Source organism: Lithobates pipiens, unplaced genomic scaffold (assembly GCF_037356315.1).
Source record: "Lithobates pipiens isolate NorthernLeopardFrog02 unplaced genomic scaffold, aLitPip1_a1.2 Scaffold_19, whole genome shotgun sequence".
Classification (NCBI taxonomy): Eukaryota; Metazoa; Chordata; class Amphibia; order Anura; family Ranidae; genus Lithobates; species Lithobates pipiens.
In genome coordinates this window covers 340,595,101-340,612,552 of record NW_027507764.1, presented here as the reverse complement: position 1 = coordinate 340,612,552, position 17,452 = coordinate 340,595,101, and the positions used below count along the sequence as shown (strand labels likewise).

The 17,452-nt window shown below is 42.8% G+C and overlaps 1 protein-coding gene across 1 annotated transcript in view; it reads left to right on the top strand.

The window, feature by feature from the left end:
* Positions 1-6,958, top strand: part of PXDC1 (PX domain containing 1) — a 111,994-nt gene extending 105,036 nt beyond the window's left edge. The window contains exon 5 of the mRNA XM_077492121.1: positions 5,446-6,958. Coding sequence (XP_077348247.1) covers positions 5,446-5,563 — 118 coding nt within the window. The 3' untranslated portion in view covers positions 5,564-6,958. The remainder of the gene's footprint in view (positions 1-5,445) is intronic.
* Positions 6,959-17,452: the final 10,494 nt, after the last annotated feature.

Sequence of the window (17,452 nt, the reverse complement as noted above, 5' to 3'; positions counted from 1 at the left end):
TCTATGCATGCTCGGAATCAAGCAGAAGAGCTGCACTGGCTATTGAACTTCAATTTTCTCTTCTTGTCGTACGTCACCGTGTTCTTGACCTTCGGAATTTCCGACAACATTGTGTGACCGTGTGTATGCAAGACAAGTTTGAGCCAACATCCGTTGGAAAAAATCCCATGGATTTTGATGTTGGAATATCCGATTGTGTGTACGTGGCATAACACGCACAGGCGTATAACATGCACCCCAATTTTAGGAGGGAAGTTTAAGGAAAAAAACTTACATTTTAAATTAAGAACTTTGAAGCAAAATTAGTCACAGCTCATCAATGCACCCTACTCAGTGCCCATCTGCACCCTCTAAATTGCCCATCAATGCAGCCTATGCTCAGTGCCCTTTTGCAGCGATTAAATTGCTCAACAATGCAGCCTATTTAGTGCCCATCTGCAGCCTATAAATTGACCAACAAATGCAGCCTGTTCAGTGCCCATCTGCAGCCTCACCTTTCCCATCATTGCAGCTTCGCCAGTGTTGAATTATCCCTGCTGTCTTCGAGGGTAGAGGAGGAGCATGCGCCGCTGAATTACAGACCCGTGATCTCCTGTGTACCCAGCACTCCGTCACTCACAGCCACACCCCCTGGCCCTGCTCATATGATAGACAGAGCAGTGGCCCAATGCGGGGCCAGGAGGCGTGGCTGTAAGTGACAAAGCACCGGTTACACAGGAGATCGTGGCTCTATGTAATTCAGCGGCACTCACTCCTCTACCCTGAGAGACAGCAGGGGTTGGTGTATAACACACACCCACGATTTTCCCCTGATTTTAAGGAGAAAAAAGTGCATGTTATACAATAAATATGTTACTTAAAAAGTGACTTTTCGAGGCACTGTAACGTTTCTTTGTTCTGTACCCTAACGATTGACTTTAATGTTTATGTTATGCACAAAATTTCAATAAAATGTCTTTAAACAAAAAGTGACCCTCTCTGGCCTTTCCCTTTCTGCAACAGCTTCCAAAACCCTGCCACTATGGTTCATTCTAGGCCTTTCTACTTGGCAGTGATCCAACACTTCACCATAGTGTCAAAACTTGCCATTCTATCCCACCCCCCACACGTTCATACTGAATTGTCTGTCTGGACAATAGCAAGAGATTTGGCTGCCAGAACAGCACAGAATTCAGCCACAGTGGCAGGGTTTTAAAGGCTAATGTGGGAATGTTTGTGCACAGCAGTTTTGATATTAACCAGAGTTGCTATTCCCATGATTTCCCCATTAACACGGATAGTACTGAGAGGGGAATCCCTCCTGCCATGCTATTGTCTGCTCCCAGGGGGTGGGAGAATCCATCCTCACCAGGAGAAGATGGCGATAGCAGCCACTAGTGATAATCGTAAGAGGATCCGGCAGGCTGAATGTACCTAAGTTGATCAATCGATCAATTTAGTACATTCAGCCTGCCCATTGACGTTTCCAGATTTGAACCAGGCCTTAAAGTGTCTGTAAACCCTAACATATACCCAATGAAGCAATTAAATAACTGGCCTAGGGTGAAACACAGAGGTGAAACAAACCTTCCTAAATAAGTTGTACCTGTTTATCTATAATGTCTGTCCCCTATATCTATTCAAAGTGCAGAATTTACACATGATCTCTCAACCTTAAAAAGCAGGGGGCAGGGAGCTGAAGTTATGAGAGCTCAGCTCTGAGAGCTGATTGGAGGAAACGGACATGCACCCTTCACACAGCACACAGGAACTAAGCTGAGGCTGTCAATCTGCTGGCTCTCTCTCCCCTGTCACCATTTTTCTCTTTTAATATATATATATAGTATATACAGTATCTCACAAAAGTGAATACACCCTTCACATTTTTGTAAATATGTTATTATATCTTTTCATGTGACAAAACTGAAGAAATGACACTTTACTACAATGTAAAGTCGTGAGTGTAGTTCTTATGTAACAGTGTAAATTTACTGTCCCCTCAAAATAACTCAACACACAGCCATTAATGTCTAAACGGCTGGCAACAAAAGTAAGTACACCCCTAAGTGAAAATGTCCAAATTGGGCCCAATTAGCCATTTCCCCTCCCCGGTGTCATGTGACTTGTTAGTGTTACAAGGTCTCAGGTGGGAATGGGGAGCATGTGTGTTAAACTTGGTTTTATCGCTCTCACTCTCTCATACTGGTCACTGGAAATTCAACATGGCACCTCATGGCAAAGAACTCTCTGAGGATCTGAAAAAAATAATTGTTGTTCCACATAAAGCTAGCCTAGGCTATAAAAAGATTGCCAAGTCCCTGAAACTGAGCTGCAGTATGGTGGCCAAAACCATACAGCGGTTTAACAGGACAGGTTCCACTCAGAACAGGCCTTGCCATGGTCGACCAAAGAAGTTGAGTGCACGTGCTCAGCGTCATATCCAGAGGTTGTCTTTGGGAAATAGACTTATGAGTGCTGCCAGCAATGCTACAGAGGTTGAAGGGGTGGGGGGTCAGCCTGTCAGTGTTTATACCATACGTCACATACTGCATAAAATTGGTCTGCATGGCTGTTGTCCCAAAAGGAAGCCTCTTCTAAAGATGTTGCACAAGAAAGTCTGCAAACAGTTTGCTAAAGACAAGCAGACTAAAGACATGGATTACTGGAACCAGGTCCTGTGGTCTGATTATACCAAGATAAACTTATTTGGTTCAGATGGTGTCAAGCGTGCGTGGCGGCCACCAGGTGAGGAGTACAAAGACAAGTGTGTCTTGCCTACAGTTAAGCATGGTGGGGGGAGTGACATGATCTGGGGCTGCATGAGTCCTGCCGCCACTGGGGAGCTACAGTTCATTGAGGGAACCATGAATGCCAACATGTACTGTGACATACTGAAGCCGAGCATGATCCCCTCCCTTTGGAAGACTGGGACACAGGGCAGTATTCCAACATAACAACCCCAAACACACCTCCAAGATGACCACTGCCTTGCTAAAGAAGCTGAGGGTAAAGGTGATGGACTGGCCAAGCATGTCTCCAGACCTAAACCCTACTGAGCATCTGTGGGGCATCCTCGAATGGAAGGAGGAGGGGCGCAAGGTCACTCACATCCACCAGCTCTGTGTTGTTGTCATGAAGAAGTGGAAGAGGACTCCAGAGGCAACCTGTGAAGCTCTGGTGAACTCCATGCCCAAGAGGTTTACGGCAGTGCTGGAAAATAATGGTTGCCATGCAAAATATTGACACTTTGGGCCCAATTTGGACATTTTCATTTAGGGGTGTACTCACTTTTGTTGCCAGTGGTTTAGACATTAATGGCTGCGTGTTGAGTTATTTTGAGGGGACAGCAAATTTACACCGCTGTACACTCACTACTTTACATTGTAGCAAAGTGTCATTTCTTCAGTGTTGTTACATGAAAAGGTATAATAAAATATTTACAAAAATGTGAGTGGGCACCTGTAAGGGTGGCAAAATTGTCTGTCTATGGCTGATAAAAAAGAAGTACTTGGTAAATAAATTTACATTTATTCACAATTTGTATGTAGTAAATATGAGGGAGAACACACAATGGATAACTATTGTGAAGAATATTGTGTTATTATAACTGTGGTTAATTCGTATAATGATAGTATTTTTATATATTTATTCATTCTTTTACTTCACTTGCCTTTGCTTAGTTTTTCTCCATATTTACATGCAGACCAAACTGTCTAACAAATTAGACAGTTACAAGGGCTGGGACAGGCTACACACTGTCAAAGCTACGTTCTGCTTATGACAGTCATCTTTAGATCCCATGACTTAGGTCTTTAAAAAAAATAAAAATGCTGTAGCTGAAACCACTGCAGAGCTAAAGTTTGCTCAATTCCTGTTTTTGTTATGTTTGCTGGACAAACACTGCAGAAAACCAGGGTGCTCTGATGAAGAAACATCAGCTAGCTCCTTAGCTGCTGACTGTAGCCCATCTCCTCCCACCTCCTGCACCTTCGTATTGGTTGGTTGAGGCGATTCATAAGTTATAGTATAATAGCGAGGCACCAGTTGTGAGAAAGTAGCAGTCCAGAGCTAGCGACTATGGGAGCTGCTGTTTCCCATCAAGTACTCTGCTTTTCTGGAGTTCAAGGGAATACAACGTATCAGAAAGGGAATGTAGGCACATTAATTCTGTATTGCCAAAAGTTACCTTTCAAAAGGCATTGTATAGGGCTTTGTATCTTTTTAGTATTGTAAATATGAAATATTGCATATACTGTAAATAAAATAATTTTTTTTTATCCAATCAGTCGGTGAAGCCCTAGGGTAATTTTTCATATGATGAATAGTTTGTGAGTTTAGAGACTCAGTTTCAGTCAGAAGGGGCTAGTTGGACAGAAGATAACTACTTCTATACTTTTAGTCTGCAGTGTTTCTGTGTGTGCTTGTTCTTCAACCAGTGACCAGTGTAAGGTACTATGGGTTGAAGAAAAACCTGACTGATAGCTCCTGCTAAAGAAATGTTTTTGTATACAATTTAGGGATGGAAGTGTTTCATGTCCAGGGGTCAGTAATCAGACTTTTTTTTTTCTTGCTGCTAAAGAAATGGAGAGAGACAGCAACACTGTGATCCTTTAAGAAATACTTTAAAAAATACTTCATTGGTTACATCAGAGTAACAGCAAAATTATAGCTTTGACGCCTTTCGGCAAAGAGCCTAATGCACACATGACTGAACTTTCCGGCAGACTAGGTCCGACGGACTTTCGGCTGAGTTCCGACTGACTTTCCGAATGAACGGACTTGCCCACACATGAACGGACTAAGTCCATTCATAAATCCATTCGTTATGAACGTGATGATGTAAATGAGACTAAACAAGGAAGTTCAATAGCCAGTAGCCAATAACTTCTCTTGAGTCGTATTTGGTCCAGCACACAGACGAACGGTTTTCCCAATTTTAGTCCATTGGAATTGAGTCCGTTGGATAGATTTGAAACATGTTCTATTTCTAGGTCCGTCTGATTTTTTTTTTTCAAAAAATGATCGGACTAGCCCACACACATGATCGGATTGTCTGGACTAATCCCTTCGGACCTAGTCTGCCGGAAAGTCCGGTCATGTGTACGCGGCATCAGTCATAGTTTCCACGCCTTCAGAATACAATCATCACTGCTGGTGCTTATAACTGTTGGAAGTGATCACATGAAAAATCCAGATAGATTGACTTCGGTACAACCAGTCTGCCCATAGATGGATTGAGAATTTGGACAAACCAGACAAATTTTGATCCCTCTATGGCCGGCCTAAGTTTTCATGTTTATGCACGAAGCAGCTTGGGTATTTTGTGTGAAGGAGGTCAGATCATGCCTATATATCTGTTTCCTAAAATGTGTACAAATCAAGTAGGCGGCATTATCACAGCACGTCTGAGACTCTTTTCTGTGGTTTTCACTTGTTTCGTTTACCTTTGTTTGTCCTTTCTTACAGATTTGGAAATGGAACAGATTTTCCTCAAGAGGCTGAGGATGCCGATGACCCAACAGCTTATGTTACTAATTTGTCCTATTACCATCTGGTTCCATTTGAAACAGATATTTTAGACTGAAGCTATCAAGAACCTGGAAGGATTTATTTACCATGAAGGTGAAACCTCCTGAGTGCTGCTATCCCTGTGGCCTTTTTAAAACTTTAAAATGCATTTCTCTTAGCAACTAGCGCACAGACTTTAGCAAAAGATGAGTCGACTTTTCAGAATGCCTTAATGTGAACGAGAGGCAGAAGATGCCCTGTAAAGCTTGAAATAAAGGTTTGCTTGTTCGAAATATCCATTCCATAATACTTATCTAGCCTTTAATTGCATGCACGGTTGCTTTTTCCAAACATAGTGCATGATCAGAATTGTTTGCCTAATTGTTGCTAGAAGATCTAAGCATCATACACCAGCAGCAACGTTATAATATTGCAGTAATTTATATTACAGACCCTGATGAGAAGGGGCTTTTGGTAGGAACAATAATCATTGTTTATTTTTTTTTGGATGAATTATCATCAACAACCAAACATAAGCTATCATTTTTCATTGCCTACAGTTGTCCAGAATGCATCCATAGTAGGTGCAATGAAGACAAAATGGAATGGATTTATTTGCCATTTTAGTATATTGTGATATGAGGGACATGAGAATGTTACGAAATATGCCAATAGTATGTGAGATAAAAACAAGTGATAGTTACATGCTTAGGAGCCCAAAAGGACTAGGTGGCCCATTAGAGGTGTGCAAGAGCCACACTATGGGCTTGGTGCTCAACACAGAGGAGGACACAACCTTCTAGTGAGTGACGATTATAAAGGCACCTCTGCGTGAGGACCAGGCCCAAGTGAGTATTGTTAAGTTAGTTTGAAGAAAAGTCAGGTTCACTAGTACTGATAACAGAGGAAGTGGCACCAGTAGCACTGTTGATGTTATGTTAAATCTGTAGTAAATAGAGGAGTAAATGGATGTTCATGGTAATGATTGAGGTACAATGGGCAGCTGCCTTTGCACGTACAACGTGCTGTACCACGGAGGAAGACTCTGGCCAGGTGGCATTCATGTCAAGAGATCATGCATGTAAGTAAACAGCTATTGGCCTTAAAGGAGGGTCTAAATAGTGTCCCTTCATAGGGATCCTCTTCTATACATGCCCACTAATGGGCTAGCTGTTTTTTGCACTTACATCATCTACATTCCAGTGTAAGGTCTTGTGCAATATTAACATTTTTAATTGTTTGTTTTGTATGGGGCTTTCTGCTGGGGTTAAATTTCCTGTGATGGGAAAGATATATTTGCTGGATGGAAATAAACAAGAGTATCAGTTCTGTATACTAACAGAAACAACATTATAATGTAAATAATAGTAAATTATTGAAAAAAAAGCCTAATTCTTTTATACAGTACATTTGAAAATCTATTTTATTGAAATTAAAAAATATTACCCTCAATAAATATATTTGAAATTTGCTTTCAGTGTTTTGATTTTTTTTTTACATTACCCATTTTGAGTTCATTTAGCCTGTTTTATAAATGATTAGATAAATTCAACATAAGAACTTTGTCATCTCTTAGTTATTATTACGTATTTAGCTTCTCCCTTTTGATTTACAATACATCATTTGGTTTGCCCTTTTGGCCAAAGCCGCTGCTTGGTTCTCATAGATGATATGGCAAAAAAATGAGGCTCCTATGTCAACAGACATATGACTGCAGGGTTGATCGTAACTTATTGTAACTACCAGCCATACATAGTCTACCATTGCTCAAACGGTGAGCTCTGCGGCACTTGCGATCTCTCCAAGGAGATACCTGAATAGATCACTCTTGCAATAAAGTATAGCCTCATAGGATTTTTCAGGTCTCACTGCAAGGGCTTTTTTTCAGCAGGAACGTGTGGTAACGCAGTTTCGGCACTTCCAGAACTGAATGTATGTAAAAGCAAGGGATGTGGGTTGTGTCGGAGGATCTATTGATGCTGGCTGCTGTAGGATCTATTGTCACTGGTGGGGAACTGTTTTTGTTCTTTTGCTTTTATTATTTATTTTTTACACTTGAGATCAGGTTGCTAAAATGCTTTCACAAGCTGGTAACGACTTGTTTAAATAAGACTGAAACCCAAAGTGACAAAATTCTCATCGCTTTCTTGTGTCACACAGTGGGAGGAACAACATCAGTTCCTCTCGCTGTGTCTGGGGTAACCGATAATGTCAGTCGCATCCTTATTGAGCTTACCAACTAAAAGTGGAGGAGACCCCCTTCTGCCACCTGTAAAAGTGATCCAGTGGCTGTATAGCCATGTGGATCACTTTTATGTTGAAGCAAAATCACCTGCAGTGAAAAACAATACCGGAATCAAGGCTTTTTTTTTCTGCTGGAACTTGATTGAACTCCCCCACTTCCACCACCTCTGGCTTAGACCCTTTGCTCCCTGCTCACCACTAATGCTTGTAATCACAGAAGTCCTGGTTCTGGGTTTATAAATGACAGTTTGTTTCCCAATGGCTCCCATTGATCTGATCTCTTGAGTGGCTTCCATCGAGTGCAGGATAGGGGCAAGGGAGATGCAGGTGCCAGGGGTGCAAGGCAGATGCCCACACCCCCACTGGATGATCTTCCAACATCCTGTCCCTTTAAGACCCTCCCTGTTAGTAAATTTGACCACACCCACAATTTAACTCGGTTTGGAGAGGGTGTGGGGGGGAGGGGGTTTCCGGGGGTTGTGTTAGAGTTCCTGTAAATATTTTCTGTGGGAAAAAAAGCTCTGCTCACTGCTATAATCTGTCTCAGATCCCAGTGCTTGTCACATTCCAAAACCCAAGCTAATTTAAAACTTTATTTTTATTTTGTTTGTGGATAGAGCAATTATAGGTTAGAACCACTGTGAGTTTTTTGTTTGCTGTTTATCTGTCAGTCCTATGTCCTGGTGACCATTGATATTGGTACTGAAAGTGAAAGAAAACAGAAATAGAGGAAAGTCTTCCAATGAGGTAACTTGTTCCGGTGACAATCATCAGATAGGAAGAAAGAATGAGGTATATCCCCTATCATGTAGCTGGAACCAGACATAAAGGAAAAATATTCCCAATGTGGGTCCGGTGGAAAAAAATGAACAGGGGTTTTAACCATTCTCTAATGTACCAAAATTAAAGAGTTTTTTTTGTTTTTTTTGTTTTAGCTTTACACATACATTACTTTATAATGTCACAAATTAGAAGATAGATGTCAGGAGTCACTTAAGATTCTCACTTTATTGCAATCCAAATTACAAATTAATCTGAAAAATGTACTGGTCAGATTTTAACCTTGTAGCTTTATTATTTGGATTGCAAAAAAGGGAAAAAGAAAAATGTGGATACCTCATGTAATCCAGGAGACCCCAGCACATGCGAATGAAAACATTTTCAGGGTGCCTAAGCATACATTACAAGTCAGTTTATGCAACTAAGGTTTGATGAACATCTCAGAAATATTGTGTTGTTAGGGAGCTTTTTCAAATGTGCAAAATAAAGCTGGTGATACTGTAATTTATAATTTATTACGGTGAGGCCATAAGTGTAAACTCTCATTCTATCATTATCTGGGCCTCAAAATAGAATAAATGACATTGCCTTATGATGCGTGGAACCCATTAAATTGGAATTTCAACTTACAGCAAACTAGTCCTAAAGCTATCCCCTCCCCTCTCCTAAAACCCATGCTGCTCTGCAGCTTTTGGGTATACATTTGGGTGTGCAGTTATGCCCTTTTTTTCTATTCTGCTACAGCTACGACTGGGTTCAAAGTGTGTGTGCCTATGCTAACTAACCTGTGTAAAAAAGATGTATATACCTACCTATTTTCAGGCCACGTTTGTCTGGTCACATTATCCGGCTTCTCAGGGTCAGCCAGCACTGCTGCAGGGAAGAGGAGGGATGGGTTATTGAAGCCTATGGGTGATGTCCCTGATTAAGGCTTTACTTCACTAACCATTGGAGTTGTTTCTCCTTTCCCCTGTAGTTGCTGCTGACTGGCACAGGGGAGATAGTGTAACTGGACTGTACTGAAAATAGGTAAGTACACAGGTTCTTACACAGGTTAGTTAGCATAGGTTCTGTAGGACTGTTTTAGTGCTGGTTAGATGTAAGCTGCAATTTTAGTGCTGGTTAGATGTAAGCTGGAATTCAGCGCAAAACCCTATTTTTGGATCCTAACTATACAACTCTGGTAAGAAATTTTTTCAAAACAAATCTGACATTCTCTCTAATAATCCCATATAAGGATTTTGCCAAGTGCCACATTTAATCCTTTCTAAAGTGTATGTAAGCCCTAAAAATGAACTTGTCCTTATTGTTTACTTTTGGTCAAGTAAATATACAATTGAAGCAAAGGACACTGAGCAAACCTGACACCACTCAGTCCACCAAAAATACTGTGTGTTGTCAGCTCAAATTTTCTTTCTTGTACATCACGGGTCACAGAGCAGCCATATACATTACTACCTGGGAAATCCCAGAGCAACAGCCTTGAGGGGAGGGAGACACACTGTAGACACACCATCAGATTTATACAGCAGCCTGTAAGATACTACAGCCAAAAGCCGAGTCCTCTGCTGCCCTAAAGTCCACCTGATAACACCTTGTGAATGTATGAACCGAAGACCAAGTAGCGGCCTTGCAAATCTGTGCCACCGACGCTTGATGGTAAAAAGCCAAGGAGGTTCCAACACCCCTGGTAGAATAACCTCCAACCCCAAAGGGATGACCTTAGGCCTAAGTAATTAACTGGCAAATACAAAGTGAAATGGACACCTTAGAAGCCACTTGACCCTTCTTGTGGACTTCTGGCAAAACAAAAACCGCATCAGAACTTCTGAGGCTTGTAGACCTTTCCAAATAGGTTCTGACTGCATGCACCACATCCAAAAGTTGCACCTCCTTCTCCTCTGGCAAGCCAGGCTTATAGAAAAAGGAAGGTAGAACAATGTCTTTTTTTTTTTCCACAAAATTTTATTGATGTAATATAAACATACATAAAACATTTTCCAATGAAGGTGTCATATCAAAGTTCTCATATCATTGTAGAAGATTACATGTAGGAGCGTACAGAATAAAACAGTAAGCTAAGCAATATTACAGATCGTGTAACCAATTCTTAAGAATACAATAAAGTACATTAGGACTGCTTTTCGAATCGGTGTTGGTTTACTAACAGGATGTGTTTGTCCAGTAGAAGGAGTTATTTGAATTTACCTAGAAAGGCCATGGACAATAAGTCAATGTAGGAAGGTTCACAGGTATGAAAAGGGGGCGGGAGGGGATGACCCAGTTGAGGTGGAAGGAATATACTGACAGAGAAATATATGGTCTTGTACGGGATACATTTAGTCAGAATGAGGAGAATAAGCGTCAGTGAGTTTGAAGCGTTGCCAATCGTGCCAGATTGCCGCAAATGTAGATACAGTTTCATTGGAGATGCTGATCAGTTCCTCAAAGGTTTCAATATTGTTCAGTCTGCGGAACCATTCCGCCAAAGTCGGGACGGACGAGGAGCGCCAGTGACACGGTATGCATTGTTTTGCTGCATTGATCATAATCATGTTAAGGGATTTAAGGTAGCGTCTTTTGGGGATCTTGGTATGGTGGAGTAGATAAGTGGCAGGGGAAAAGTCATTGTGACAAGCAGTTACTGCAGCAATGGTGTCATGGACCGACCTCCAAAAAATTTGGAGGGAAGGACACGACCACCATATTTGGAGCATGGTTCCCTCCTCCATGCCACAGCGCCAGCAACTGTCGGGGACAGTATTAGAAAATTTGTGTAGCAATGATGGGGTTCTGTACCATTTGGAGAGAATTTTGTATCCGCATTCTTGGATGGCTACATTAAGGGAGCCTTTGTGTATATAAGTACAGATAGTTTCCCATTCCGATTCAGAGAATTTGATACCTAAGTCCTTCTCCCAGGAGGAAAAAGTTTTACTGGAGAACGCTGAGTCGTCTTTGAAGAGAAATAAATAGAGTATAGAGATAAGGTGTCTTTGAGGTGAATGTTGTGAGCATAAGTCCTCTAGAGGATTCAAATTTCTCGAGTAGTGATGGGAAATGTTTTGTCCGATCAGGAAATGATGGAGTTGCCTATATGTCCAATGAGAGATGTGATTGGGCGTTGTCATAGTATTCAGGTCTGCAAGGGATTTGAAACTACCCCTATGGGTAAAAAATTGTTTGGCATATAGATCTTTGTGAGGCCAGATATCAAATAGGAATTTGTCACTAAGACCAGGGGGGAAGTCTGGGTTGCCTCGTAGTGGTGTGAGAGGGCTTCGCCATGGGTGCGGGTATATCGTCTTTAACGCATGATGAAGAACATGTAATGTGGGTCCTATTAGGGGATGTTGTCTGACGTGAGTATGCACATGGCGTGGATGTAGCCAAGGCATAGACCTTAGGGATAGGGAAGTGAAAGAGTGCTCCAGCGTGACCCAGTCTTTCACTTTTTGGTGGATATTCCAGTCCACAATTCTAGCTAGATGTGTTGCCCAGTAATATCGCCGTAAGTCGGGAAGTGCAATTCCACCTTTAGATTTTGGTAGGGTAAGCCGTGTGTATTGAATTCTTGGCCGTTTGTGCTGCCAGATGAAAGACGAACAGGCTTGTCTGAAGGATTGGAAAAAGGAAGCCGGAATGTTTATCGGGATGGTTTGCAATAAGTAGAGAAAGCGAGGTAGAATCGTCATTTTGAGAAGAGCGGCCCTGCCGAACCAAGCTATGTTTAGAGATCTCCATTTCTTAAAATCTGCTTTGGTTTCCTGCAAGGCCTGGATAAAGTTTTCCTTAAAGAGGTTCGAGAGGATTACTGGTATTTTAATCCCTAAATAGGTGATTGAATGTTTGGCCCAATTGAAGGGGAAGTTGGTTTGACATGGCGATACCGTCGCTGCAGGGAGGGTGATGTTCAGAGCATTAGACTTTGAATAATTTATTTTAAGGTTCGAGATGGTCTGGAATAGCTCTAAGTCACTTAGAAGGTTAGGAATAGAGATATGTGGGTTGGTTAGGAAGAGGAGGAGGTCGTCAGCGAATGCTGCTACTTTATATGTGTGGCTGTTGATAGTTATGCCATTAATGTCCGGATTAAGTCTGATTTTATTAAGAAGGGGTTCTAGAGTAAGGACAAAGAGTAAGGGTGAGAGTGGGCACCCCTGTCTGGTACCATTGTGGAGCCGGAAGGCGTTTGACAGATGGCCATTGACCCGGACCCTGGCCGTCGGCTGAGAATACAGTGCTCTTATATAAGATAGAAAGATATCCGGTAATCCAACAGCCAAGAGGACCGAGTCAATGTAATCCCAGGCCACCCTGTCAAACGCCTTCTCGGCATCCAATGACAAGAAAAATCCCTGTTTGCTGGTGGAGGTTAACCAATGATGAATATTCAATGCTTTAGTAGTGTTGTCCCTACCCTCTCTTCCTGGAATAAATCCAACCTGATCTAGGGATATCAGGGATGGGAGGAGGGGCAATAGTCGGTTTGCTAGAATTTTGGCATAAATCTTAACGTCTACGTTAATGAGCGATATGGGGCGGTAATTCATTACTAGGGAGGGGTCTTTGTCATCTTTCGGTATTACCGTGATATGAGCTTCAAACAATTGAGAGGGGGCTTGCGAGGTGGACGCAAAGGATCGGAAGGCTGAAAGAAAATGGGGCTTCAGTATGTCTGGAAATGTTTTGAAATATACTAATGAGAGACCGTCTGGGCCCGGGGCCTTACCAACTTTCATTTCCTTTACAGCTACGTCATATTCTTCTTCAGATAGGGAAACATTCAATTTTTGGGCAATTTCCTGCGAAATAGGGGAAGGACCATATTTGGAAAGGAAGTCCTTAATGAGACGTTGCCTCATGACCGGCTCAGGAGGATGGTTGGAGTTAGATGGTATATTATACAACATTTGATAATATTCTTCAAATTTTTGAGCTATAGCTTCGTTAGATGTGTGAGCTTTCCCATGTTTGTCAGTGATATGATGCACCGTAGTGCTATTTTTCTTTTTTTGGACCGCTCTGGCAAGAAGATTACCCACTTTATTACCTTTTTCATAGAAGAGTTTATGTCTCAAGACATACTGCCTCTTGGTTTTCAGGTTAAGTTCTTCCAGTAGGCTTTTCCTTGCTTGGGTTATTTCCTGGTAGGTTTGTAGGGCAAGAGTCCGTTTGTGCGTGGCCTCTAGTAGGCGTATTTGAGACGTGAGTCGGGCAACTTTGGTTTGATGTTCCCTTTTGGATAAAGAGGACAATTTAATAAATTCCCCTCGGATGACTGGTTTGTGAGCTTCCCATTGTGTTAAGGTGGGGATTTCAAGAGTGTTGTTAAATTTGAAATAGTCTGTAAGACAAGTGGCAATATTGGCAACATTAGCAGGATCTTTTAGTAATGAGGGGTTAAGTCTCCATGTCCTAGATTTGGTAGTCGTCTCAGGGAATACCAGAAGGATAGTGATCGGATGGTGGTCTGAGAAAGTCATAGGCTCTATCGTGGCTTTTGTTAAAAGAGGGAGATCAGGTTGCGAGATAAAAAAATAGTCAATTTGGGAGTATTTTTGGTGTAGAGGTGAGAAATAGGTGTAGTCTTTGCCTTGTGGGTTCAGCGTTCTCCAGGTATCATGCAATGACAGACTTTGGAGTTGAAGTTTGATTTGTTTTAAGGCTTTGTATGGCATGGCTGAGGTACCAGAAGAGGAGTCTAAGATTGGATTCAGGGGGGAATTAAAGTCCCCACCGAGTATGAGAATGCCCGCTGAGAAGGAGGATAAGAGGTCGCATACCGAGCGAAAAAATGTGACCTGTTTAGCGTTGGGAGAGTATATGTTAGCTATGGTGACAGGTTTAGAGTATATGGTCCCTTTAAGGAATAGGTATCTTCCTTCCGGGTCTTGCAACAAATCTAGCAATTGAAAGGGCGTATTTTTAGACATGAGAATCGACACACCTTTCGTTTTTGAATGGCTATTGGTTGAGTGAAAACTCGTGGGGAAATCTCTATCTGACAATTTTGGAATTTTGTCCGTCATGAAATGTGTTTCTTGTAAAAAGATTATGTTGGCTCTAAGTTTGCGGCATTCCCGGTAGGTTGAGACCTTTAGTGTTGATAGAGGCCAACTTCAGCGAGAGGGCCGTGGAGCGAGGGTTTGAATTGGAAGATGCCATGTCGGCCTGATGTAGATGGAGGATTTGGTAGGCGCTTAGGTACCAGTGGAACGAAAGTATGTACTAAGCACCTGGTAGCTGAGATTATGGATAAGATGAGAGGCTGGCACGTGGATTAGAATATGCAGATTATTAGCAAATGCGTGGGTCAGGGGTAAGGGCAGGGAGGGAGACAAATATGCGAGAGGGGGTAGTAATGTCTCGGTGTAACTAACCAGTGTTGAGTCAGAATGAGATGTCGTCGAGAGCAGCTAGTACAGTCACTAGTAGGTGGTTTATAGCGGGAACCTGCTCGCTGTGCCCTGTGCAGTATGTACTGGTCACAGGGTTAAACCACAAAAAGTCAGTGATATTATAATAAACCAGATTAACGAATATAGTAATGCGAATCGGGATACCACTGCGTGGGTCGCAGTCCAAAGCTGGGAGAGATGGGAACAATGAATGGCAGGACGCTAACAGCTGAACGGAGGGAAGCAAATGAGCATGTTAGTAAGAGGAGAAATATAGTAAAATAAAGGGGACACCAAACCATTGGCTGTAAGAAGTGGGGTGATATGTACCGAGCTTGACATGTAATTTGTGCCAGGTCACATATCTAAACGCTATGTCAAGGGGAACCCCGGAGGATCATGGTTAGTGGATGCAATCCTATTGAAACACAAGAGAGGTCAGAGTAGCATAGCAGTCATTTAACTGATAGTACCGTCCTACAAGTGAATCGTGACAAGCCATTGACGCAAAAGTAAAGCTGTAACAGTGTCAAACATTGAACAATGAACTATATAACCAAAAAGAAAGGCAAAAAAAACAATTAAACTTTAACAGACACAGTTGCCTAAGCTGGCCACCCCTAACATGAGTGTGAAACTCACTCCCCCCAGGACTTTGCGAGGCTGAGGTCGGGGACACGTCTAGTCAATCTCATTAAGATCTAGGCATCCACTGCTAGGGCAGAATGGTTGTACCTGACACATTAAAAAAAAAGAAAAAAAAGATTCTCAAGCGTGTCCTACCATGGGAGGGGACACAATTTAGTGAAGAAGGAGGTTGGCGTGCATTAAAGAAAAAACATATGCCGTGCGCCCTTGTTATCTCAGTAGGCAGGAAAACAGTCTCCTCCCAAAGCAGGACAAGCAACTCTGTAAATACTGAGCGTCAGCAGAGGGATTGGAGAGCGGATACTATCCCTGGTCAGGTCTATCCGGATGCAGTATAAAAGGCAGACATCTATACCAGTGTAATAGATATAGTAGTTGCTAACAATGTGCCCTTCAAAGATTGCTTTGTAGAGAGAGGATAGGATGATTCACAGGGACCCCTTCGTTAACTCACTGGATAGGAGGGGAGGCGGAAAACAGACCGCTAAACAGAGGAACATATATGAGCGAGCTATGGTTCTCAGGCACCATACGGTGTTTACTAAAATGGCTATGTGTGATCCCTGCATGGGGGATTAACATGTGGGGCAATGCTGAGGGTCCGTGTGTATCTCACTCTCATAGAATAATAACAGTGTGGACAGTAGGACACAAATTCGAGAATGATGCAATAATACTACAGACACAAAAAAGGGGGAAAAAGAGAGATCCCTATGTAAACGTCAGATGAGAGGCTGGTTACAGAACAACGGGCGTCTGACCTTTCTGGCATATGTTCATATGCAAGCCGCTCTAGTTAGTTAGAAGCTGGTAAACAAAATGAGTGATACAGCCATAAACACTCAATCCTAGCTAGAATGGAGGAGTGACAACAGAGAAGGAGAGAACAAAAAAAAAAAAAAAAACCAGGAAAGAAAAAGAACAAACCAACTCTGGAGGGCCAGCCTAGTCATAATAACCGAATGCAGCGGCATCCTGTAGTGCTGATTAACGGTCACGGCGTGCTCTTCTTGATTGTGGCACTTGCAAAGGACCAGGGCTGTGTGTAGAGCTGGTCAGAGACCCATGGAGATGATCTTCCGACGGCGATCGGCGTCTACGATGACGAAGGTCTTGGGTCTCCATGGGTTCACTTTCGTGCGAAGAACGTCGTGTGACTTGCGGGCGGAATTCCGCGTACCAGTCAGGCACATCAGTGTAAGGAATCTCTAGTGTGGAACAAAAGCGGCGTAGGTCTTCCGGGACTCGTAGCAGGGTGGATCGGCCCTGTGTGGAAGCTGAGAGAGCGAACGGATACTTCCACCTGTATTGAATCCCCTTGGCGCGAAGAACCTCCAGTAGAGGGCGTAGTTCCCTGCGGCGCTGCAATGTAATGGAGGAAAGATCCTGAAATAGGTGAACCTCTACATCTTTGTAAAGTAGCGGGTTCTTGGCCCGCGCTTGCCTGAGGATGTCCTCCTTGAGTTGGTAGTCGATAATACAACAGACTACATCACGGGGAGGGTCAGCTTCCTTGCCTCGCGGGCACAGGGCACGGTGGATGCGCTCCATTCCAATTGGAGTCGTGGGGGCCCGGTCCAGAATGGAGTTGAACAGGCCTGTCACTTCTGCCTGTAGGTGGTCTGCCTCGATCGCTTCTGGCATTCCGCGGAGACGCAAGTTGTGCCGTCTGCCGCGGTTGTCCAAATCCTCCATATGGCGGTTTAGATCTCTAAGCTGCAGAGAGTGAGTGTCAATGACCTGACAAGAGCGTCGAAGCACCGCAGAGTGTTGCGCCGTTCTTTGTTCAACTTCCTGCACTCTGCCAGCAATCGCCTGGATATCAATGCGGAGGTCCAAGATCGCTGCAGTCAGTGTATTTTTGATGTCATCGGCCACCGATTTCAGATCGT